The 26063-nt window shown below is 37.1% G+C and overlaps 1 protein-coding gene across 1 annotated transcript in view; it reads left to right on the forward strand.

The window, feature by feature from the left end:
* Window positions 1–26063, forward strand: part of HOOK3 (hook microtubule tethering protein 3) — an 80005-nt gene that overhangs the window by 24696 nt on the left and 29246 nt on the right. The window contains exons 4-13 of the mRNA XM_015849553.2: window positions 1500–1550; window positions 5010–5142; window positions 6845–6912; window positions 11100–11162; window positions 12143–12226; window positions 12836–12999; window positions 15129–15269; window positions 17989–18190; window positions 22655–22765; window positions 25683–25770. Of these exons, the coding sequence (XP_015705039.1) occupies window positions 1500–1550; window positions 5010–5142; window positions 6845–6912; window positions 11100–11162; window positions 12143–12226; window positions 12836–12999; window positions 15129–15269; window positions 17989–18190; window positions 22655–22765; window positions 25683–25770 (1105 nt within the window). The remainder of the gene's footprint in view (window positions 1–1499; window positions 1551–5009; window positions 5143–6844; window positions 6913–11099; window positions 11163–12142; window positions 12227–12835; window positions 13000–15128; window positions 15270–17988; window positions 18191–22654; window positions 22766–25682; window positions 25771–26063) is intronic.

Below are 26063 nucleotides of genomic sequence, written 5' to 3' on the forward strand. Positions count from 1 at the left end.
TTGTATTTCTTTAAAATCTGAAATCTGTTGTAGACTTTGGCGGTGATTGTTCATAGTCCTGGGGATATGGCGGTGATTTCTTCAGTGCTAATAGATGTTTTGTGTTATCATGTGTAGTGTATTTCTTTCTTGTGTTTTCCGTAGGAAATATCATTTATTTCAGTCATCTCATCTTGTCTGTTGAATGCTGAAGTGTTGAGTTTGTCCCTGGATTTCAGTATCATGCCTCCAAACTGTGCTCTGTAGTGTTTTCTCAGATCTTTTGGAAGGTGGATTCAGTCCACTGCCTGAAGTTCCCTATTGGATATTTCCAGAATGTATTCAAAAAGTATACGGAAGTAATTGCAGCCTTTAAGCACAGTTGAGGTTTGATGGTTCTGTTTTCATTTTTCTTCCTCCATTACAGTCTCACAGTTCAACACTGTGGGTACTGTTGTCAGCAACAGTAGTTTGTGAATCCTAATTCTTATGCTACTCATGTCTAAGATAAGATGAATAGAATTGAGATGTGATTATTCAGTTCTTTAACCACCCTCTCATTTCTGCTCAGTCTTTACAGAACCTGTTTGTGGACTTCCCATCACAGGAAGTAATGCACTGCTTCTAGTATCTTAAGTTTCTTGTTCATATAGTTGAACATTGTTGGAATCTATAGCAATGATGTTCAAAATTTTTTTCTTTTTTTTTCTTTTTTTTTTCTTTTTTTTTTCTTTTTTAAAAATTCATCTGTGAGATCACTTGGCAGTATTTACAGCTTTCTTCATAGCCTCCAGTACTCAAATTAACTGGGTTTTTGCCAAAAAGAGAGCTGAAAGCCTTCAATACTGGGGAAGTGTAGCATAGATTCTGTACAGCAACAGATATTTAACTGATGCCATTGGTTTTGTAAGTGAAACAGAAGCTATCTTTGACACTGAAGGCATTGCTGAGAAATGTGAATTTTGCCTTGATACTGTAAGACAGACATTGGATTGTAAGTAACTGTGCTAAAAGGAGAAACAAACACAAATGAAGCAACTAGGAGGAATAATTAATGAGCATGTTAATAAATTAGGCTTACATATGTTCTAAATAAAGGATGGTACTGAGCAGTAACTGATTTTGGTTTGGAAAGAGAGATTTACCTCTACAGAAAATAGGTCACGGAATACTTTAAAAAACAAAAGAGGATTTTTTCAATTTACAGATAGTAATAGATATACTAAGATAACTGTAAAGAAGATTCATGCTTTGGAATGAACATCTAAGACTGTTATTTTCTTGAATACTTAAATATATTATAGGTACTTGTAAAGATTTGTGATCAGATGGCAGTCTGATCACGAGGGAATGCTGAGTAATTTCCTTAATTCTATCTGAATACTTTTAAACAGAATTTTATTGTGTGAAGAGAGATGATTGTACCTCTTTTGTATGATTCCTCTGTGATTGCCTCTTTTGTGATTCTGTCTCTGATGTATTGTCTGCATTTATTCCATTTTCTTTTTCTTGACAAACAGGTAAGCAACCTGAAGAAAATTTTAAAAGGGATATTGGATTACAACCATGAGGTAAGAACAGTTCAATGTAACGTTTGTGTTCTTTCTGTAACATATTTAATTGTTTGGTAAATGTGAACTATATTTTATGAATGCTTTGAGTTCTGACTCTGTCTTTCAAAATGTTTGTTGTACACTGTGTTTCATTGCCTCTTCTGAGATGTAAGCCTACTTTATCCATTACCTTTAGATCTATCAGAGCAATCTGACTTGGAAGTCTTGTCATAAAACAGTAGATGTTTTGACTCTTCCAGTGATGGTCTTAAACAGTACCTGTGGTATTACTTCTGTTACAGTTAGAGACTGCCTCTTGCCTTCTTTTTTTCTTTTCAAGGATAGAAAGGAAAGGACATTTCTAGCATCAGCTTGCGTTACAGTTGTTAATGAAATATTTTAATCCTGAGATAGTGGAGTCAGCCCATTGTGTCCTCTGTGAGCAAAGTCAGAATGCGTTGCTCCTGAGAAGAAACAAAGAATTTAAGTAGTGAATCTTCAGTTGAATTTTGCTTTTAGCTCCAGTGATATTTTGAAGCAAATTATTCAATACATAAAATCCCTAATCTATACATTAAAAAAAAAAAAAGGGCAAAAAGTCCACTGTCGGCTGCTTGTGAAAACTTTGGTGAGGGAGGTACTAATTAAAAAAAAAAATAAAAATTGTTAAAAAATAACAGATTTTGAGAGAGAAAAGTTAGACTGGTAAGTTCATATTCAGGCTCTAAATTAATTTTGTGAAACTGACTGAGTGATAAGTTGACCTTAGCTGGCTGTCAGGCACCCACCAAGCTGCTCATACTACTCCTTCTACCCAGAAGAGCAAGGGGAGAAAGTACCATGAAAAAAGCTCATAGCTTAATATATGGAGGAGATCACTCAGCAATTGCCATCACAGTCAAACAGGCCCAGCTTGGCTAAAATTAATGTGAATTATTACCAATTAATAACAGTGTAGATCTGTGGGAACAAAGAGGAAACCAGAAGCACTTTTTTCCTGTCTCCTTGCTTCCTGGGCTCTACTTCTGTCTCAGTTCTGTGTTCCTCTGCCCTAACAGACATAAAGGCACAGGGGGATGGAGCTGTGGTCAGTCCATGATGCTCTGCCCTGTCACATGCTTCCTTTCCTCACCTTTGTCTGCTACAGCCTGGTGTGCCTCCCACAGAATGCAGTCTCCTGTGAGCTGCTGTTCTTCACAATCTGCTGCAGCGTGGGTCCATACCAGGCAGTGCAGGTCTCAGGAAGCAAAGTGCTCACAGCTGGTCATTTTAGGAAGAAAGAAGTTCTTTGTTACAGAAACTTAATATTACTGTGACAAAGAGATGTCAATTTCTTTTTGTGTGATGGAAAAACAGGATGATTAGGTTTTTGAAAAATTTACTGCTTCAGCAGGTCACCAACTTTTGACCTGGTCTAGATTACATTCTCAAAGTAGGTCTGACACATTCGGAGGTTTTTTTCTTTACTTTCTTTTCGTTGATGTGGTGTTAGTAGTGATACTGGAGACTAGCTGGATTTTCTGATAAATCCTATTTATGTTTTCATTAGCCTGATTTCTTCCTCTTATCAGGCACCTTCTCCACAGTATAGATGTGAATATATATGAATTTTGCTTGATGTAGTGAAAAGATTTGGAAACACAGTATATAAGTTTTTATTGTTAAAATAAATAAATAATACCACAGCAAGCAGGACAGTCTTTCAGTAGCTATTATGCATTGCTCCCTTTGTCATGTATTGCTTGGAAGAGCAAGAAGCCAAAGGCACTCATTTATGGCTTGTGTGCTCTGTGATTCCCAAGTAATTTTGCTGCAGGATTCTGCTGCTCTCATATTGAAACTTTCATTCTTTTTGCAGAAGTCTTTCATACTTCTTGAATAAGGAAAAGTGGTGAAAAGAGCACTTAATCTCTTAAGATACTTATTTTAGACTTTTTGGTTGTTACTTCATTGTTACTGATGTGTAACTTATCTTGTGTTTATGCTTATTTCCTATGTTTCAGTATGGTGTTTGCTGATATGCTTCTTCCCTGCAGCATTTCTCAACAGCAATTATATTGTCATCAAGCATAAAACAGTTATATTATTGTTATGTTTGACATTGCACTTGAAAGAAATGCAGGGAATACAGATGAACGTGCATACACATACCACGCTTGAATCATTCAAATAATATTATGTTTTACTATGTTACTGCAGCCTGTATACAGTGGTAATGTTTTTATGTTTGATGTGTTCATAGAATTCTTGCTTTCTCACCAGAATGACATAAAGGAATTATTTTTAATACAATTCATATGTTCTTTCCAGTATGCAGAGTTTTTGTTTGTGCTGGTGCTCATGCTTTGAGAAAGCTGTTACGAATAATAATTAAAAAAATAAAATAAAATTAAAGAAAGAAATTTTTAAAAAGACCAGAGAAAACAAACGAAACGAGGACAAACCTAGCCACAGCAAATGCACAAAACCTAGCCCTGGCAAACTTGGCTTGATTTCTTTCTTTTTAAATAAATTCCTTTACCTACTTTTCTATTTTTTTTTAATTTTTTTTTTTTTAATTCCTGAATGTTAAAGTCAAAACGAGCATTCAGCAAACAAGTGACTGATCCCCTCCGTAGTCATTGTTTCTTTATTGCACTCTGCTTAAGAAATGACAGTTTCTTTTTATCTGCAATTAATGTGTCAGAGATGCATTTAATTCCACATTTCATATTCATATTTTCAGCTCCCTGAAAGCTCTTTGAAATCCAGCAGAATTAATTTCTTCTACTGACAATCATTAATGTAAATCCTTCTTAATTATAAATCAAATTATATTAATTATAAGTCACATGTTTTCTTTCTTATGTTTTTCAGGATTTTTTATTTTTCTTTGTATATCTGTGTGTGGGTTGCTTAATTATATGTTGTACTACTACCTGAAATTCTTTCCCATTAAACTATCCTTTTCAGCTCTAGGACTTGCTAAATATGGTTGAATTTACTGGAAGTGTGGGACTGGGTGATCAAGTGTTTTATAGTCTCATGTTTGTCATCCATCAGTGCTAGATACATGTTTTGTATAAGTGAAACATTTTAATTTTGGCTTTCCAGTGGGGTGAAATGTGAGACTTATGTAAAGTGTTTCGTGCCAGCTAAAAAACTAGATGTAATGGTGGATTTTCTTTTGAGGCTGCCTCTGTTACTTTCTTACCCAGAATAAGCAAATCTTACTAAGTTTATAATGAGTAGTTTCTTATTAATTGGGACAGGTTTGTGTTCTGCCAAATATTAATAGTATCAAAGATTATGGATGGTTTAATACTCAAAGTTCTGTTATATTCGGCTGGCATTACTCAATTTAGTTTGTTTTAAAGGTGAACTGAAAACTATACTAAAGCAAAAAGTGAGCACTTCCTGTTAATTATGTTTATATGTTGAAGTTTATATACATAAACTGTATGTCCATTGATACAGATATTCTGGGTCTTTATACAGATTCTTGGACAACAGATAAATGACTTCATCCTTCCTGATGTTAACCTGATTGGAGAGCATGCTGATGCTGCAGAGCTTGGAAGAATGCTTCAGCTTATTCTGGGATGTGCTGTGAATTGTGAACAGAAGCAAGGTACTAAGGTTTGAAAATGTTTGTTCCCAGAGAAAATGATATTTCTCAAGCTGTCATTAGAGACAAATCAATATTTTGTCAAAGATAGCATTATTTTGCCTTTCAGATAACTTCTGTTTTGAGTTTCACTGGCTTTGCATTCTCAAACTGTGGAGCAGGTTTTGCTCCCCACATACGTATTTTCAAGTTTTATTTCTTGAGCTGAAAAGGAATTCCAAAACTGAAATTTCTTGATCTCTCTCTGAAAGACAATTTTGATTCTCTTGTACTACCAGCTGTCTATCTAACCTGCACAGTTAAAACAGGGACCCGTTCACTTTCCTGCAGATGCTTCAGAGGATATGGTGGACTGTGCAGACAGTAGTTATCACTCCAAGTCTCTTGCTGTAAACTTGCCATATGTTTTGGTGCAGTATGTCTTTGCTGTCCAATTACCTTAAATTCCACTTAATTTAAGCCAGTTTAAGATAACAAAGAAACTTCAGTTTATTCCTCAGATTTAAAATGAGAAGCACGGAAACATGTACATAAAATAGGTGGATAAATGAAATTATGTTTAGGTATTTATATTAAAATTGCATAAAAATTTTTTGCTTGGTGATTTAAATCATTGCAGTTTCTTTTCTGCCCGAATAGTGGGTGGGCTTTTAGACCTCTGTGCCATTTTGTATGGTGGTGCATCTTAGCTTTCTTAACTGATTTACCTGTTCCACCTTTTTTAAGTGTTACTCTCTAATCTGAAATTGTTTCTACTGCTCCTTTGATGAAGTGAAAGTCTGGCTTTCTTATTAATTAAAGTAGGGGTAATTTTCTTCAACAAATAAGCAAATGAGTCTGTTGCATTAGGCCGTCTATCCTCTCTGTCATATGTAGGATTCTCTTTATTTCTTTTAGTGATTATTTGGCACCCTTGAGTGAGAAGTATGTTTTATTACTGAATTCTGTTGCACTGTGAGACTGAACATTAGAAGCATACTAAATGAAAATATCTGAGCAATGTAATTTTATGTATTTTGTGTGAGGTTTCGCATTATGTAATTGATCAATTTGTGATACTGATCCCCAGTATCTCCCACTTCCGTGGATCATTAGAGAATGTAGGTATTCTTTATAGAAATGGTCATATCTGGTTGGAAACTGTATCATACTGGGCAAGTCATAAATCCATTGACTTGGTCTAAACATCAGGTGTCATTCTGGCACTGCCTCATCTTGCAGAAGTACTTATCAAGTAACTCACATGAACTTACAGGGGAGGCAGGGAGAAAGGTGGGAGGAGTTTATTTGTGATATAACACAAATAAAAACAAAAACTAAAAACAGGTATGAAAATGACTTGAAATAAGGATGTAGAAAGGACACTAATATTAATTTGCAGAAAAGGACAGTCTCTCTTCACATTGAGTGCTTGTATAGCCTGAATCATGTGAAATACAAGAAGAAAAAATTCAGATGGTAATTACATAATTTGTAATGGATGCAGTGTTCTAGTGAGCCTGGGTTTGTCTGACCCGACTTTCTGATGAAGTCTTGTTTAATTTTTTGGGGCAACGCTTGAACAGTGTTTGTGCATCTTAGTGCAGTCTTCAGCATCTCGTCATTTAGCAGGGGGAATGCAGCTTCCAACCTCATGTTTTGTATGTAACATTCCAGAATGCTTTTTTCTTTCTTTCTTTTTTTTTTTTTTTTTTTTATTCTCCAGAGTACATCCAGACCATAATGATGATGGAAGAATCAGTTCAACATATGGTCATGGCAGCAATTCAAGAGGTATGCTGGAATACCTACAGTGTGTAAAAGTTCATCTTTTCAGCATACTACAGAAGTATATACTTTTTCACTTTAAAAAAACAAAACAGGACAGTTAAAAGTAAATGTAACAAGTGCAGATTTTGCAATTTTACTTTGAAGAATCTCTTCTTAATTTTTCATGAAAAAGTTATTTAAATATGCTCTATGTAATGGAACTCTGCTTGAATGTCCCACTTTTCTTTAAATCTAGAAGATTTGAAACTTCTAGATATTTTTGATCCTCAGTTCTCTTTCCTTTATCTTTTCCTTACCCCGTGTCTCCTGAAGTGCACTAGATTTTATGTGAGTAGCCTGTAAATGTTCTTAAAAATTTCTCCCTTGTAGTTGTAAAACTCCATGAGCTGTTAATGTTTTCTTTACTGGACAAGAAAAGAAAGATAAATGTTTAGCAAAGTATTGTTTTGTTGGATGTTGTATTATGGATAGGTTAATGAAGGTATTTGTGAGGCATGTTTTTACATTCTGGCATATGTTCTGTAGTCTGTTTTGTAAAAGTACTGTTGGAAACTTGGTTTGTTTCTGAGACTGCAGTGGTTCTTCTGATCAGCCTGAAGAGTTACACAGTGAAGGATTTCATGGTTAACAGTCACTACTGAATTGCATTAGAAACACATGCAGGCACATTGGAGAAGTAACGTAAACCAGAGTATGACCACTGTTACCATGAATCTCCTGAGTGACTTCTTGTGTGTCTGAAGCACCTATCAGTCTTCATTCATGCAGGTTTACTGCATGGAAGGCCACTCAGAGAAGCAGGAATCTTGGTAATAACTTTTCATCTTGAGTACGAATGGGAGAAACTACATTCTACACTGAACTCTTTGTTGTTATAGTCTTACTTCCTATTGGCTGTTTGCGAACTCACATATGTGTATGTATATATATGTATGTAGTGTGTGTGTGTATAGTACTGCAGACAGTGTTTCTGAAATGCTGTCAAAAGAATCCTTTTCCAAAATCATCTTCCAGTCAGTGCTGCCAAGAACAGGCAACTGGTTTGCTGTAATTTGGCAATATTTTACTTCTGCTCCCCCTCCCCCACCTCACCCCACCCTTAAACTATGAGGTAACATTTTTCTGAATTTTCTCATATCATCTTTTATTAAACATAGCTTTCAGCATCACTTTTTACTGCATTGCCTTAAAATAGAAAGTATTCTGTCATCCTCCCTCCTTTTGTGAAAAATCTCTTGGATGCAGACTTAGTTTGATAGAATGGCTCGATCTGAAGCAGTCAATAATTTGGCCATTTGATGAATAAGCATTGAACTTGTATGGCTTTTGTGTCCTTTCTTAGGTATAACAACCAGAAGTGGAGAGAAATTACATTATGAGGTTCTGTTCCTCTGAAACACGTTTGAAATTAATTGACTTAAGATCAGAAGCTTAATATTTGTGGACTAGTGTAGTTTTAAGTGATTTTAATGCTGTCTTCCAAAAAAAGAAGCTAGTTAGAATGTAAGGTATTAAGAACCAAGTGAGGAGGGTCTTTACCAGGGGATGATGCTTTATCAAAGAGGTTAGAAAGCATCCTTGAAAAGAAGAGTTTAGGACTAAGGAGTCTTTTCAGGGCGATTCTGCAGCCTTTGGCTTTGGAGGAGTGATACTTCATTGTATTTATGGAGTTTTTCTGTTTCTTGGACTTACAACAGCTCTTAGAATCTAAATGACTTGGACTAGGCAGTGTGTAGGAGAAACCAAAGTGAAGTGCCTAGGAGAGCAGCTATATATGCATAGCTGAAAAGTTGATATGTCATCTAATCTAAACATTTCAAGGTACATGACAAGCAGTTACTCTTTCTTCTAAATTAGGCATCTAAAAAGACTTCTTTATGCTTTACTAATGTATTATGTAATTCATCTTTATCTGTAAATGCCTTTTGATACTTCAGTGGTTTTCATAAATGATCTTAGTCGTGAAAACAGTTTTGAAAAAAAAAAAAAAAATCTGCCATTCTTTGTTTTCTTAAGAAAAAAAAAAAAAGAAAGAAAGAAAACAACCTACTGGGCTTAAATGGAAAAAATAGCACTTTATTATTTAATAGCACTTAAACTGGGGGGAAGGGTTGGAAAGAAAGAACTGTTAATTGCCATGCCAAGGACTTAAGTAGACAGTTCCTTCTCACCCTAAAGCACACCTGTTTGAGCAGAGATTGAAGCAGATTAACCCAGAGGCCCACACCAACCTCAGACATACTGTGAATTTTATTTTTTTTTTTTAATTTGTCTTTTCTGCTAAGATCTCTCAAGTGTAGCAAGTCATAAAGGTTGAGGATAAATGGTAAAACCCACTGACTTATTGGCTGCAGCTTGCTTTCTTGACAGGAAAGCAGAAACATCAGGGTAGCCACTAGCAGGTTCTACAGGCTATTGAACTGCTCCTGAGTTTGTCTTGTGAAGGGCTCATTAAGCTGATGTTCTGAGGAGGAAGTTGTACTAGAGACAGAAATTACATGTTGAATGTCAGGGCCATGCTACTGTCCCGTACAGATAGTGTGCAGCTTGGGAGCTGTCAGCTGGAAAGAACGTAAAGGCTTAAAGGATAGTATTAACGTTTCCTGGGACGTGCATTTGTGAACAGTGGTGTTGGATCTGAACAAGATGAAGAGCGTGTGGATAGTCTTGAGATTCCTGTTAGTCATCTAAGAAAGCACTTAAACAAGCTAGAGTGATTATGTAATGAAATTGTATATAACATCTCTAAGAACAGGGCCTCTGTATGTGATACTGAAAAAGGTGTGTTTTTATTTTTCAAGAGAGCTCTGAGGGTAGAGACTTCCTGATTTCTGTTCTAGGGAATCTGAGTTTTGAGGAAATCTTCATTTCAGGGTAGATTGTCTTTGTAAAAAAAATGGACAAAATGGAAAGAATTAAGCAGCTAGCAACAAACCTCATCATGGTTGTCTGATGAATTTAAACGTATAGCGTGCAGATAAATCCCAAGTAGGGAGATGGAGAAAGGGAGAGAAATGTAAATGTATAAATATTTGAGTAGCATAAATGTCAAACAGAGATTTGCTCTTGTGCATGGTGGTACAAACAGAAAGGATGGAGAGAAAATGCAAGCTCTGTGCTGCATACCAAAGAAACTTTGCCAATGGAAAGTAATGCAAAAACTCTGGTTTCTGGCAGGAGTAAAGAAATAAAGAAAGCCCTGTCTCTGGCAAGAGCAGCCAGCTGGGCAGGAGGCCCTGAGAAGATGGCGGTAAAGGACTGTTGTCCTGATTTTTGTTGGATTCAGCTTCTTTCATTTGTGACTTCCTTGAATTGTGCTTCGAAATAGTAAAGCATTGCATGTGGTTACAATCACAGAAATTCTGTTTCTTCAGTGCTTTTCTTGTTAGTAACATCTTACAGGGCTGATTACAATTTTAGTGATAATAAAAAGCATAGTATGTTTGCTGCACATGTGTGGAAGATGGTCCTTGGGCTACAGTTTATGTTATTATGTTACATTCGAATTAACTTCTAACTACTTGTAGAGTCAGTGTGACTGGGGCTAGGAAAGAAACCTTCTTTTATTTTGAGGTGGTTGGTTTTTTTCTTTCACTAAAGCATATCACTTTACTTAGAATTTCCCCCTACCCTCCATTAGTTATCATAAAAGGAATTTTATTGGTTGTTCTCAAGAATATTATTTTTAGAATTTGTTTGTTTATGTTGCAAATTGCATATAAGTCCAGAACAGGAAGTTCCACTGTTTTGCATGATTAGTTGATTTAGACTTAACTCTGACTTTAATTTATTTGGTTAGTTAACTAATGTGAACTTCCAGATGATCAAAAATTGAAAACCACTGGCAGAGAACAATGTAGGGCAGGCCTTGAATATGTAGATAGCTATCATCATTCTAGTGCCACTTCAGTAAAATGTTCTGCAGAGCATACCATTGGTTGCATTGTAAATAAAAATGTGCTTTAATAGAAGAAAAAGGACATGATGTAATATTTATTTTATGTATCTTTACATTCGACTGAGGATTTCAGTAGTTATTTCTGAATGTCATTTATAAAAATGAATTAGAAAGCTGATGTTGTCAGAATGAAGCTCACAGGGGTTAAAATCATCTTGGTATTTCACTAAAGCTTGGCTTTTAATATAAAGTAAACATTTGATTTTTCTAATCCACTGTAATCTAATTGCAGTTGATGAGTAAAGAGTCTCCTGTCTCTGTTGGAAATGATGCTTACCTTGACCTTGATCGGCAGGTATCTAAGACTGGATTTTTCTTCTCTTTCAATTATAGCACATCAGCACCCAGTCATTTTGCATTATTAAGAAGCTTGTCCTTTTAATCTAATCATAAAAGGCCTTCGTGGGAAATTAAGTAGTGGAAAATTAAGCTTCAGTATTTTGAATTATCTTGTTTTATAAATCAAATGTTCTTATTTTGCATACTTAACAGAGAAGATTTCAGTTCTGGGGTAAATTAACTTGAAAAAGTAAAATATGACATTCATGTTTGGAGGGAAAAAAAAACACAAAAAACCCAAACAAACAAAAAAACATAGAAAGCTCATCTAAATTGCATCATTTGTAGTACTAGTACTAGATATCACTATTTCCATATAAATCAGGTTAGCTGTCTTTCATCTTAACAGTGTTCATGTAACAAATGTAGAAGATAATGCAACTTTGAAAATGTAATCTGTAGAGAGGTATATGTGAATATTTTGCACTGATTGTAAGATTCAGTGCCTTTTTTTTTTCAGAAGAAAACTGGATTCTCCATCACCATGCTATTTGTATTCTTACTAAGTAAGATTCCAAGTGATTAAAGAGATTTTACCCTAATTGTCCATTGCCTGTATTCCACCTTCCAATCCTTTGTTTATTTAAAAAGTAGATTTAAAAACCAAAATTATCCACTCTTTGTATCCATAAAGAAAAGTGGTATTGACAATATTTTCATGTACAGAGTTGAAAAGTTCCTCAGGGTTTTCAGATGCTGTTCCTACAGTAAATGTGATTATTGTAACACTCTCTTAAGTAAGTTTACTTCTGTCACACAAGTTAAGCAGTGTTTCCATCTGCCTCTTTGTTCCTTTGTGAGTGCAAGATTGCCTTAACTTCATAAAATGCGACAGGTTACCTTAAGTTAAAATAATTTTATAGTCATGTAGTTCAGAACTTTTCTACGCGATTTACAGAGAGCTCTGAAACTAAAAATGTTTGTTGCTTATGGTAGCTGAAGAAAACTACAGAAGAACTGAATGAAGCTCTGTCAGCAAAAGAAGAAATTGCCCAAAGATGTCATGAGTTAGATATGCAGGTGAGTTTTCTGCATGGTACCTATTTAATAATAGCTGGGATAGAAATAGGTTCATTTTTAAGCTTCTAAAGACAAGTAGTTCTGTAATGTAATATTTGAAAGGGGAAATAAAATTACATGATAATTCACTGTGGTTATTTTGCTTTACTTGTGTGAAGAGTGAAGTTCTTTTTTTTTTCTTTTTTTCTTTTTTTTTTTTTTTTTTTTTTTTTTTGTTCATTCATTGGATATCCATTACGGAACTGATAAACATTTCCTTTGGAAGTCAGTTTTAAAATTGTTGCTCTGAAGTGCTGGTTTTACTTGTTTTTGTATATACTGAAATCGCGTTCTTTGGTAGCTAAGAGGGTTTTCTTCAGGTGTTTCAAGGAACTGCAGTTAAGAATTGTTTTCTGAGTGGCAGATACTGCTGTTAATGCTGGCATATGCTAGCTACATCACATAGCAGTTGAGTATCTATTAATGTTACAATGTGATCTTAGGAAATGTGATTTTTGAAACCTGCATGTTTATATTTGTAAATTGTGTTGTTACTTCATTATGCACGGGGGGGAAAAATACGTAGAACTGGATCGTTGCATTATTCTGTTTGTGTAACTATTAAAACAGGTTGCAGCCCTTCAGGAGGAGAAGAGTAGCTTGCTTGCTGAGAACCAGATTTTGATGGAACGTTTAGATCAGTCTGACTCTATTGAAGATCCCAACAGCCATGCTGGTCGAAGGCACTTGCAACTGCAGGCGCAACTAGAACAACTCCAAGAGGAAACATTCAGGTAGGGAAATTACCTGTAACTTGTTGGTAGCTGACAACTGACGTGACTATATGTCTCTCTTTTCACTGTCTGAATTATTGGAGTTGGCTGTACTGTGGTAGTTGGGAAGTTCTTGAAGTGCTTTTTAAGATTGACCTTTTCACATGTTCTAGTATCGAAAGTTGCTTATTAATGCTGAAATACTGTCTGCATGTTCCCCTCTACCCTATTAAGTTTTACACTATTTAGGTGCAATCATTTCATCGATATTTCAGAATCAGTGGGGATGAAAGATAGAATGCTTTCCTTTGTATAAATCATTCTGATTCTCTTATGTTGCAGTACAAATTCCTAGGTGAATATTTATGATGGGTGGTAGGAGTATGCAACAAAGTATGTTCTTCTCTTATGTCTGGAAACAAAATATTTTATGTCTGAAAGATGGAGATTTTGAGCTATTGAGCTCTATTCCTCTTTTGCATTTCCCCAGTGGATGAAAATTTAGTTTATCCTTCCTGATTCTTTTAACTGTTGCTTTCAGCCTCTCTCAGCCCATAATGCTGAGGAAAACCAACCTACTTACTTCACTGTTGTCTTTTCATGCTTATTGCTATGCTTTCCCTCTCCTTTGTGACTGAGACTGTAGTATTTCTCTCCCTTCTTTTCCTTTTCCTGCCCTCTTTTCCTATTGTGATTTTCAAATAATTTTGCCAATTGTCAAGTAACTTCTTTGTCTGTTTTGTCATTTCCATTTGTCCTGCCTAGCCTCTTTTCAGAGTGTTCAGGTGCATCATCTCCCTCCAGTTTCCTGAAAAATATTTAATGTTTCTCTTTTGTTGCAGCTGATATGTTTTCTTGTTTCTGTATGTCTACCCTGTGAAGGAATGGTATTGTGGTATCTCTTTAGTGTAAACCCTTTAACTCTGCTTATTCATATCTGTTCTCTGAAGTTATATGTACGTGAGCCTTCTGACTATTTCCTATTCACATTAAATAGATCTTCTCCCCTTATTCATTGTCTGCATTGCCAGTTACTCTAGTTTCAGGTTTTGGAGGGCTTTGTAAATCATTTTTACCTGAAGCCTGTCTTCCAGTTCTTCAAGTCCTTCCCCTTCTTTCTTAGTATGTGCTGTCTTATGTCTGTGCTCTTTCTCCAGCTCTACCCAACCAAACAGGAAGTATGTACAACCTAACTGATAAAAAATGTGGTCTGGTGTTGTTATTCCAGTCTTACTTCTGTGTCCTTTTGACAGTTTGGGGCTACCAAAATTCCAGCCTTAATTGTATTTGGCTTACAGGTGGCCTGCTGATCATATTTATCCTCTGTTATTCTCTATTCTTGCTGTTTCCTACTGAAATCCTTTAACTAACAAAGCACTTTTTTTTTTTTTTTCTTGCTTGTACTTCTTTTGGATTGTCTTCATTTTAGTTTTGGATCAGAATTAGGATAGTATTTTATGATGCAACCTGTTTGTTTCTACTCTTTTAAATGCTTTAACAGAATTTCTCATAGTTATACCCCTTGTCCACTGCCAGGTTAGTGCAGCTTTGCCTGTATATAGTGTAGATGAAACTTTTATTCTGTTTATGTGCTGGTCAAAACACAGGTTACTAAATGACTTGATTCTTCAAAGGTTTTAAGAACAAGTAAGGCTGCGAGAATAAATAATAAACTCCTCAATGAGAGCTCTACAGCATATAGTACATCTGGCAACCAGATCAGTGCTGTTAAAAGTATGTGGAACTGGAACAGCCAAATAAACTCCTAGGATAAAGTTATCAAATTCAAACTCTGTACAGCTCAAGATGAAAAAGGGTGGAAATTTCTGTTTGAAAATCCATTTCTGAAAAAGTAGAGTGACAAAAAAAAGTCTTCCAAAAAAAGCTGGCTTTCCATTAGAAGATCACAACCTTGTCATGTTCCAAATAGAAATACTGAGATCAGATTAAAATCATCAGAACGCAATCTGCTACTGTCTTTTTCCAATAAGCCTGGCATTTAGGTGTGTATGTGATGTTGCATGTTAGACTGCTGTTTTCCTTTCCAGTGTAAGTCTTCTTGGAAAAGATGTATTGTTAGAATGATGGTGAAGAAAGATAACTCTGGGTCAAGCTAAGGAGTTATTTTCCGTTTTACATTATCTCTACAGATTAGAAGCTGCCAAAGATGACTATAGAATACGCTGTGAAGAATTGGAGAAGGAGATAGCTGAATTGAGACAACAGACAGAAGAGCTTACCACGTTGGCAGAGGAAGCTCAGTCTCTGAAGGATGAAATCGATGTACTGAGGTACACAGACCACCACAGTTTTGCTTAAGCAAATACGTTATCTACTGATTAGGCACATAAAAGTATTAGCAAATGTAACAGTGTTACACTGTCTTATGGCCATAACAAGTCACATACTGATTTCTGAGTGCAGGCTGTTCTTCACTTACTGTCCCTTTCATGATATGGGAGTCCATTCTTGTCAATGAGATAGGCCTTTTGTGGTATTGTGTTGTTTGCACTTTGGCTGGCACTTTGGTTCGTTGTCCAAATTGGAGAGATGTGAATTTGACAGTTGGACCGCCTGGTGGATAAGGAATTGGTTGAATGACAGCAGACAAAGGGTGGTGGTGATCAGTGGTTCTGTGTTCAGGTGGAGGCTAGTCACAAGCGGTGTCCCTCAGGGGACTGTCTTGGGACTGTTGCTCTTGAACATCTTAATCATTGACACTGAAGATGGAATTGAGTGCACACTCAGCAAGTTTGCTGATGACACCAAGCTGAGTGGTGCATTTGACACAGTGGAAGGGATGCTATTTAGGAGGATGTCAACAGACTTGGAAGGTGGGCCTGGGTGAATCTAATTAGGTTCATCACAGCAAAGTGCAATGTTTTGCTCTTGGGCTAGAAGCATCCCAGGCATTACAGTCTGGGAGGAGCAATCCTTGGGAGTAGCTCTGCAGAGAAGGATGAGGGGGGGTCTTGATGGATGAAAAACTGAACATGAGCCAGCATTGTGCTCTTCCAGCTTGGAAAGCAAGTGGTATCCTGGGCTCCATCAGAAAAGCAGGCCAGGAGGGACGGGGAGGTGATTGTCCCTCTCTATTCTGCCCTTGCGAGGCCCTGTCTGGAGCAGATGGGGGGCTGCTGGAGAGGGTCCAGAGGAGGACTAAGATGATCAGAGGGCTGGAGCACCTCCCTTACAAAGATAGGCTGAGGGAGCTGGACTTGTTCAGCTGGGAGAAGGCTGCAGTGTGACCTAATAGCAGCCTTCCAGTACCTAAAGGGATCCTATAAGCAGGAGGGGAGTCAACTCTTTGAAAGGTAGATAATAGCAGGACAAGTTGAAATGGCTATAATTTGAGGGAGGGAAGATTTTAGGTAGGATATCAGAGGGAAGTTCTTTGCCATGAGAGTGGTGAGGTGCTGGAACAGGCTGCTCAGAGAGGTTGTGTATGCCCCACCCCTGGAGATGTTCAAGGCCAGGTTGAATGGGGCCTTGGGTAGCCTGGTCTAGCACTAAGTGTGGAGGATGATTACCCTGCAAGCATCAGGGGAGTTAGATTCATGATCTTTGAGGTCCCTTCCAACCAAGCTGCTGTATGATATAAATATGTGGCAGCTGTTTTTGCTGCTGGATTTTGGCACCCATAGTTGTGATGACTGACTGCTGAAGGTGTATATCCCGTTTGCTGCGGAGTGTAATCCTTTAGCAAGGGTTTCTTGCTGCCATCGGTTGTTCAGGTTGACTGCCACTCGTGAATTTTTCTTTCTACCAAGGCTAACGTGACTTATTATAATACTGACTTTTATAATTCTCTGGATTTATTTCAGCAGCATCTATCTTTATGTTCTCTGTCTTTAATGTCAGTTATGAGCCCACGGTACTGCAGAATTCCATACATTTTCTGTGTGGGAAGGTTCAAAAATAGTCTTCTTTCAGATAGAATCTCTCCTTATTTAGGAGTTACAAAGATTTGACTTGCACCAGCATTTCATAAGTTGATCACCAATGTGGAATTCTCCCGATTTCTCAGGCAACTGAGTATGTAAAGTAATTCAAAATGAAGCTGGGATAGTGTTAGGGAGCAGAAAAATAAGGGCCGCTGTCTTCCTGGCAATGTATCAGGTTGTTCTAATTTCATTATGGGTTCTACTATCTCAGTTTTGTCATCCTGAGAGACAGAGGGGTTCCAAAAAATTCTAACTTGTTCGTCTCTTAACGTGTGTATCATATGCTTCATGCAACTTCCAAGTAACAACCATAATCTTGTCTCTCTCTTCACTGTGTTGTTTACTTTTCTTTCTGTTAAGCCTGATCTAACTGCTGTATGATCAGTACCGTTTTTCCCTACCGATTCAGTGAAGATGATCATATCCTACTGTTTATTAACTTTTGCCTTCAGTCTTTCCAGTACATACTCCACATTTAAACTCTGTTAATGGTCTGAGTAATCATGGTCTTATTGCTCCCCAATTGCTACTTCACCTTGTGAGTCACACTAAGCACCTTCATTCCTGAAATTATGTTGGTCAGCCAGAAGGAGAGTTTTTTTTAAAAAAATACTAAATTTTGCTTCAGTTGGTGTTCTGAGGTATCCTTCCTCTGTGTCCAGGAATACCAGGATTCCTGCATGGATCTGTACCGGAGGATGGACTTAGGCTCCATTGTTTCTCCTAACTCAGCTATTAGTGCAGCTTGCACATTTGGCCTCAGTGAGAAGCAGCTGGCCACAATGAATAAACTTTAAATGTGTACTGTGACCTTCAAGATGGTACAGACTTGTGTTCAAATAATACTTTCAGAAAGACCTATTTGAGCAGCTATTTGAATTAACAGATGGTGGAAGGAAATTAAGTTTAGAAATGAAAATACCTGCTGAGGATATGATCACTTTCTTGTGTTACTTGTGATGCCATGGGATGTCTTGTACTTGACTTATAAACATGAAGGAAACTTCAGGGCATTTGATTTTCTTAGCTTTTGGAGTACAAATTTGATACAAATTTTTCTTTCCAGGCATTCTTCTGATAAAGTAGCCAAGTTAGAAAGCCAAGTGGAGTCTTATAAGAAAAAATTAGAAGACCTGGGTGATTTGCGTCGGCAAGTGAAACTCTTAGAAGAAAAGAATACAGTGTACATGCAAAATACTGTCAGCCTGGAAGAAGAGCGAAGGAAGGCCAATGCAGCACGCAGTCAGCTGGAATATTGTAGAAGACAGGTGAGAAAGTCACTAGTCACACACAACATTCACTGCAATTTTTAAACACTTCCTTGTCATAACACAGCTAATAGCACGAAGTAAAATACAAATGATGAACATCTCCTTACTTGTTTTTTAGGTACTGCCTTTCTAATCTGTTCCCATAATTCTTATATCTGTTTGAGTTTCACTGACATATGTGTTTGTCAGCATGCGCAACTTCTTACTTTTCAAAAACCAGTGGGTGTGAGAATTCTTTTTCTCGAACTCACTAGTAAGGCTTGGGTTACAGCCTCTTCTTTAAGACAAAATATATACTTTCTACTTGGAAATTTACAGCAATGATGGATGTACCACAGCTACGGTAAGTTACTTCCTTAGTTAAGTATATTTGTTTCCTAGTTTGCCTGATACGTATGAATATCTAGTTATGCACAGGTCTAAAGAGAGAAGGTTGTATACTGTCCTTGTTGTTTGTATGCACCCAGAAGAGCACAGAATTTTTGATAAGCACAGTCTTTGGGGTGAAGCACATCTGTTGTTTTTTTTTTTTTGTTGTTGTTGTTGTTTTTTTGTTTTTTTGCTTAACAAGGCTTCACGTGATCCTGTTTCTGTAAAGAAGGAAGATGTTCTAATCTCTCTGCTTCTACACTGATATAGACATAATTCTTAGATTCTTGTTTCAGGGTCAGACAGAGGCTGGTTTGTTAGACGAGTAGTGCCTGATATGTATTTCTGCCTGATCTGATACTCCAGGTGATCATGTTACCATACTTACATGTATGTGCCAACTTACAGGAGAATAAGAACACAAAAACAACCATGAACTACAAGCCCTGGTACAACATGTGTTCCAGAGTCTTGAAAACTTTTTTCCTGCATGTGGTCATCTTCTCTGCTAAGTTAACAAGTTTAGCCCCTTTAGGCTGATTGTATGTACAGTTCATATGATTCCATGAGAGGAAAAGAACTTGGATCAGAAAAATATTGATATAACAATCAAAGTGAAAAGTGAATACAGAAAGCAGTAACCTTTCACACAGAAATAGTGTCATGTTTACTAGCAATAAATATTCCTTGCCTTTAACAGCTGAGTACACAAGTATAAGTATCTCATGGACTAGAGTGCTTGAAGGTTAAGGGAGCTTGTGAGAGCTGGGCAACATTTAAACAACACTTCTTCCAAGCTTGAGATCAGTGCATCCCTAAGAGTAGGAAACTGGGGAAGGGTGGCAGGAGACCTACATGAATGAGCAAGGAGCTTGTGGATAAGATAAAGGGAAATAAGCAGCTTCATGAAATGTGGAACAGGCCAGAAAACTGTGTTGCCATTTAGCAGGAGCTGGACAGGTTGGAGAGCTGGGCAGTGAAAAACCAGATGAGATTTAACAAAAGTGAGTGTAGAGTTTTGCACCTGGGAAGGAATAAATGCATGTATCAGGAGAGGTCCAGGGCTGACCTGGAGAGGAGCTCTGTGGAGAAGGACCTGGGGGTCTTGGTGGACAGCAGGTTGGCCATGAGCCATCAGTGTGCCCTGGTGGCCAAGAAGGCCAGGGGGATCCTGGGGTCGTGAGAAGAAGTGTGTCCAACAGGTCAAGGGAGGTGATCCTTCTTCTCTACTCTGCCCTGGTCAGGCCTTACCTAGAGGGCTGTACACAGTTCAGGGCTCCACAGTACAAAAAAGACTGGGATCTCCTGGTATGAGTCCAGTAGAGAGCCAAGAAGATGAAAAGGGGCCTGGAGCATCTCCTCTACAAAGAAAGGCTGGGTGACCTTGGTCTGTTCAGAAAGGAAGACTGAGAGGGGAATCTGCTAAATGTTTATAAGTATCCCTTTGTTTCCCATACTTAACGATATGGCCAACCTCTTTTCAGTGGTCTGTGGGGCCAGGATAAGGGGAAATGGCCATAAATTGGAGTACAGGAAGTTACACAGCAATATGCAAAAGAACTTCTTCACAGTGAAGCTGATGGAGCATTGGAACAGGCTGCCCAGGAAGGCTGCAGAGTCTCATTCCGTGGAGTAATTCAAGACCTTCCTTGGACACCTACCTGTGCAGCCTCTTCTGTATTGGACCTGCTTTGGCAAGGGGGGTTGGACTCAATGATCTCTGGAGGTCCCTTCCAGCCCCTACAGTTCTGTGATTCTGTGATAATTGTGTAACCTTCGTGTCTGCATCTGGCTGTACTTAACTGAGGTAAGGATTTTGGAAGGGGAAGCTCTGTCATTTGTTCTGCAAAAAGTACTGTTCCTTTCCTGTGCTCTAAGGGTGAGACTTCCCGTTTGAGGTGCTGATAATTTGTACAGAACTGGTCCACTATCTGAGACTGGCATTAACATCAGGTGCCTCATATGAGAAGTGACAGTTTCTTACAGTGTTTCAAAATGATCACGGAGTGCCTATACCTTACGTGTCCTGTTGGATTTTATTTTATTTTTTGGAAGCTGGCTATGAATTGTGAACTGTCACTTTATTTTCTGTGAATCCTAAATTTTGCTGTAAAAATTAAGCTAGATGTAAAGATTCAGATACTGTTGTTTACTACGGTAGTGGAATGTGCTTTCTCTGTTGTGTGGAGGAATTCAGCCCCACTTAAGATGATGTCAGCAATGGAGTTATTGGAGGCATTTCTTTGGCTTAGAAGCTCTGTGCTGTGCAGGTGAAAATTCAAAATGTTACAATAATCTGCAAGGAAATCTAATTTTATGTACTATTTCCATTAAGATGATGCTGGTGGTGGCACATTGTACCTGGAGACATTGCACTTACTTAGGAGGCTTTGCTTGTTTTTCTGAAAGCAAGTGCAAGCATTTTCTAAGAAACATTTTATTGCAACATAAAGAGTTCAACTGTGCAGATTCCATGATTATTTTTGTAATTTTAATTCAGCCCCTTTGTGCATGTGTGTTCTGATACATTTTTAACAGTATGTCCTGCTTTTCTTTGCCAGATTACTGCTTTACTCATTCCACATGTCAGATAACGCTCAGTAAATGTGATGGCAGTTCATTCATTATTATTATTATTATTATTATTATTATTATTATTATTATTATTATTATTATTATTATTTTAATCTTCTGCATTACCGTGTAGCTGTGTATCTTTGTGAACACTCCCAAATCCTGATTTTGGGCAGTTTATTTCCTTCTGTGGTTTTCTGTGTAGCATTATCATAGCTTGATTACAGACATCAATGCATTTATTCCAGTTGAGGTAGGAATATACCTATTTTACAGAGAGGGCAGAATGAAGGCCTCCATTCCTTTCGTATCCGCTGTGATGGAAGTCACATCTGCAACATTATTTTCAAATCTAGCATTGTGAATTTTTTTTTTCCCTCTGATCTCAGAAATGACAGACATTTTTTATTTTAAATCTTTATTTAAAGAGAAAGAAAGAAAGAAAAACAAAAAACAAAGCAAAAAATCAAAACACTCCGTATCTTTCATTCTAACACAAAGACCATGCAGATTTTCAGGCCTGGTAGTTATATTCTTACAGTTGTTCACAGTGGAAATAAAATGTAATTGGAACTGCCAGGCAGTCTTATGTAGGCACAGCTACTGCTTTGCACTGACAATTAGTCACTTCCTCTGTAATCTGAAACCCATGAGAAAGCCACCTTATGAATTGCTTCTGAAGAAGCTTTATGTCTTCAGCTGAATCATCATTCAGCTTATGTTATTTGCAGATCAGTCTTTATTCAGATTACTTGCTTCTATGCTTTCTACATTATGAGTATCACTAACGTCTGAGAATGAGATTTTGTTAGTAAAGATTGAGAACTTTAGAAAGGCAAAACTCAGCTGTTTTGCCTTCTGTTCACTGATTGTTTCTGCTCAGCTTTTGGATTTCTACTTATCTAATAAGCTCTTTATTGATCTGTAATTGAAAGTGTATACTTGACTCTGTTAGACGTGTATTTCATGCGGAAGTAAACTGATTATAAGCCTCTGGCCAAATCTTCATATTAGAGTACAAAGAAAACCATTAAGTAAATCTCAGGTTAAGGGACATTACCTGACTACATAAACTGGTGGTTGAGTTCTGAGTGAGGCGTAACAACAGCTGTAGATCATGTAATGTCATCAAAGGCTTTTTTTTTTTCCCTTGGCTTCTCAGAAAGCAGGAGGATTTTTCTACTGCTTCTGAACAATGTGATGCATAGAAGTATATAACTTTTTTCTTTTTTTTTTTCTCCCCTATTAGCCATGTTTAGGCTTAAAGTCCTGTTTGTAGATATACTGAATGTGTTCTACAGGTTTTGCTTCTTGTCGTTGTCATGAGATCTACTACTTGAATGCTGCTAGTTTTACTGAAACACAGAACATCAGACAGTTTTTAGAAGTCCTATAGATAAGCTTTTCACTTGTTTTACAAAAATAACTTATGGTGCATGGTAATTGGCTACTTGTGTCATATGTATTTTGTTTTAATACTAATATTTGCAGACAAATTATTGATTCTTGTTCTCACAGGCAGTTGAACTACAAAACAGGTTATCTGAAGAATCCAAGAAAGCTGATAAATTAGATTATGAATGCAAACGGCTGAAAGAAAAAGTAGACAGTCTCCAAAAAGAAAAAGATGTAAGTGCCAAGGTGGTGGGGTGTTTTTTTTGCTAGCAGTGAAAGCAACTTTGTGTCCTTTGTAACAGAGAGATGTCATAATAAAAATTAGCCATTTAGAGCAACCTTTTAAAACTAGGAAGCCTTTTTTTCACTTAATTTCTTCGTGTGTATTTTATGAGATCCTTTTTAAATTTTAAGAACTGTACAGCATAGAATTAAGTGACTAAAATCATATGCAACACTTCTTTAAAAAGAAGAACCTTCCCAGCTGAGATCTGAAATTGCTTCTTGCCCTTTCCTCATGAGAAGGTTAATAAATGCTCAGTGTAATTGCCAGGTATTCTGAATGACTATTTTAAAGTAGGTATTTTTTGCAGCATCTTCCTATAACTCCTGTTTTATTTATTTATTTAGATCTTTCTTTGAGATCCATCTGCATGCTTCTCTTTATGGAGTCTCGAACACTGCAACAAGAGGCTTTGGAGTCTTTTAGAAGGACGTTTCCATTGTTAAAATCTTGCCTTTCATGACAGTTCATTGATCTGTCTTGTAATGTCAACATGGAATACACAGGGCTGGTCTGTTCTGTTCCTCTCTGTCATTTACTGCTGATGATTCTGAGATGAATTACTCTGTCCCCTCTTGCTAAGACCAGTCCTTCTGATTTTTCTTGCATACTCTTGTTTTGCACCAGTTTGTTTCAGTGTTTGTTTTTTTTTGTTGAGTTCTTTTCTTCATAGGAATGCATTTGCAGTGCTCCTAAGCATGGCTGACACTTGTGAGTTAGAAATTTCTCAGGCTTGTTTGAAGTCTAAGTCCATTTATCCCTCAGGCGGATTCTTTGTAGGCATTTCCTTCAATACATCATGTTGCCCATTAGTTATTTTCAAGAAATGTCAGCCCTTACTCTTAAACAATACCTGTAAAATAGAAAATCTTCAATAATTTTCAGTTCACAGGTCCCTGATTTCCATTTTTTTTTTGTTTTGTTTTTTTTTGTTTTGTTTTGTTTTTTTTCAACTACTCTGAACAATTGACGTTATCACTTCCATTTGCTCTTCAGCTCAGACTGGAATGCTTATAGTAACCATTTGTGCTTTGGCTTTCATCTCCGCTTATTTAAAGCTTGTTTTTCCAGTTTTGTTACACTTAACAGTGGGAAGAGTGTGTTTGTTGCTTATTTGTTGCTTGACAGACCATTTTGTCTTGCACAAAGGATCTGAATTGCAGGTGACTGTTGTACAGTTTTCAGTTTTACTGCCTGGCTAACAGCATGTTCTTTTTACTTAGGATGTTTTTCAATACTTTCTTCTGAATCAATATGCACCTTTGAGAAATAGTTTATAGCTGAAGATTCTCAACATTTGTATTAGTGATTCACCACCGATGTTACCTATTCTTCCCAGCTGTCATATACATATCACTGCATTGCCCATCACAAATCAGAAGCTATGTGCTGGTGTTTTGTCATTTTAGAGGCCGTTAGAGAAATCAGTTTTGTCCTTTTCTTTATATTCAGGCAAAGTGCAGTGCAGTGTTTGATATCTCCAGCTTTGTAGGTGAATTTCACTTCTGTGGTCTGTAGTTTGAGAAGTAATATTATTTGATGACTTGACTTTGTATTCACTATACAAATGAAGACTTTGAACTTTGTCTATTTATTAAAATATTCTAGTGTTTGATCAATTAGCTTAATGTCTTCTGATGTAACAGACTGCAGAATCTTTGCTTTCAGCGGCTGAATTTGAACACTCCTCTGAGTAGCCATTTTTCTGTATTTGTAGTAAAACCAGCTTTTAAATGGCTAGACTTATGAAATGGCTTGCTGTGCTAACAGAACACACACTGTATCCCGTTTGTTTTGACAGTTGTACCAGAGTTTCCTGGATAGGATTCAGAAATACAACAGAGGCCTCTGCCACACCTCACCAATGTAGTCTTTGCCAACGGTTTTCCAAGTTCTTAATCTATTTGGGCTGAAATATAAAATACATATCTGAATCAAACACTAATGTGTTCAGATTCAAGGAGATATCAATATGCACAGCAGAGTTGAGGTCTGACTTGGGCCTTTTAGTGATGCTGGATATTTCTGATATTGAAGCACACTACAACTTACATCTTTAAATAGTTGCTAGTCTCTCCTTTCAATTCTCACTCTTGGCATCTTTCTGGACTAAAACCTGGTATTACTTGTAAATTCTCATTTTTGCCAAAAGGAGATTTCTGTCAAATGAGAGTATTTACATGATGCTACTTTAGACCTACCTATCTAGATCCCGAGATTGGCCTGTTCTGTTTTTCAGTTCTTTGGACTAAGTCTTAAGCAACTAGTATTTCTAAATACATGAGATGCTGGCTGGTGAATGGCAGGTCTAGTTGGCACACACCAGGAAGGAGTTACGGAACTGCTACTCACACTTTCACGGCTGAAAGGGAAACAAAACTAAGTTAGTGAAGTTTTTGTTTTGTGTTGATCATGCCTTTTATTTCACTGCTGGCTAAGTCTTGATTCTTGGTGAGGGAAACACCTGCAGTGTCTTCTCACTTGACTTTCCCTTGGAACAAACCCCCAATGAGGGAAAGAGGAAGATGGCTTAACGGTTCTTGTACATACTGTTTAATATCGGGCTTCAGTACTTTGTGTCACTAATGTGAATGATTGTATTACCTTATATCCTAATGCTTTTACTCCTCATAGCTGTGTTAGCAGAGCATCAGACCTCCTCCAAATAACAGTTTGTGTGAAATACTTTAAATTTCTTCTTATTCTGTCATGAAATAGGCTGAGATGCCTTAATTTGAAAAGCAGACTCTGATATCACATTCAGTTCTTTTGAAAGTATTGATGCTGTATGCCTTTTGTCAAATTCTATAGTTTGAAGATGGAATGGTAGTGCCTAAACTTATATTTATTCTCTTTCTGATTATTTAGAGATTAAGAACAGAAAGGGATTCTTTGAAAGAAACTATTGAAGAACTCAGGTGTGTACAAGCACAGGAGGGCCAACTCACCACCACAGGTAACAAATATGAAGATGAAAAGCATCTTTTTCTAGAGATTTATCTGAAGAGTACTGGTTGTGCTTTGTTTAGGAGAAAATAAATTTAGAATTCTTTGAAAGCATCAATGAGAAGCTGCTTCTACTACTCAAAACTTGCATAACTTCTGATTTCAGTTGATCAGAACTTTGTCTCCCCCTCACTGTGGTAGTTCTAGGATGTATTTCTGAACTGTCTAGTCAGTCTGAAGAAAATTACTTATGCTTTCTCGGGTGTTTATGGTATTTCATGTGTTGTGATGTATTTGTATTGT

This window comes from Coturnix japonica, chromosome Z (assembly GCF_001577835.2).
Source record: "Coturnix japonica isolate 7356 chromosome Z, Coturnix japonica 2.1, whole genome shotgun sequence".
NCBI lineage: Eukaryota > Metazoa > Chordata > Aves > Galliformes > Phasianidae > Coturnix > Coturnix japonica.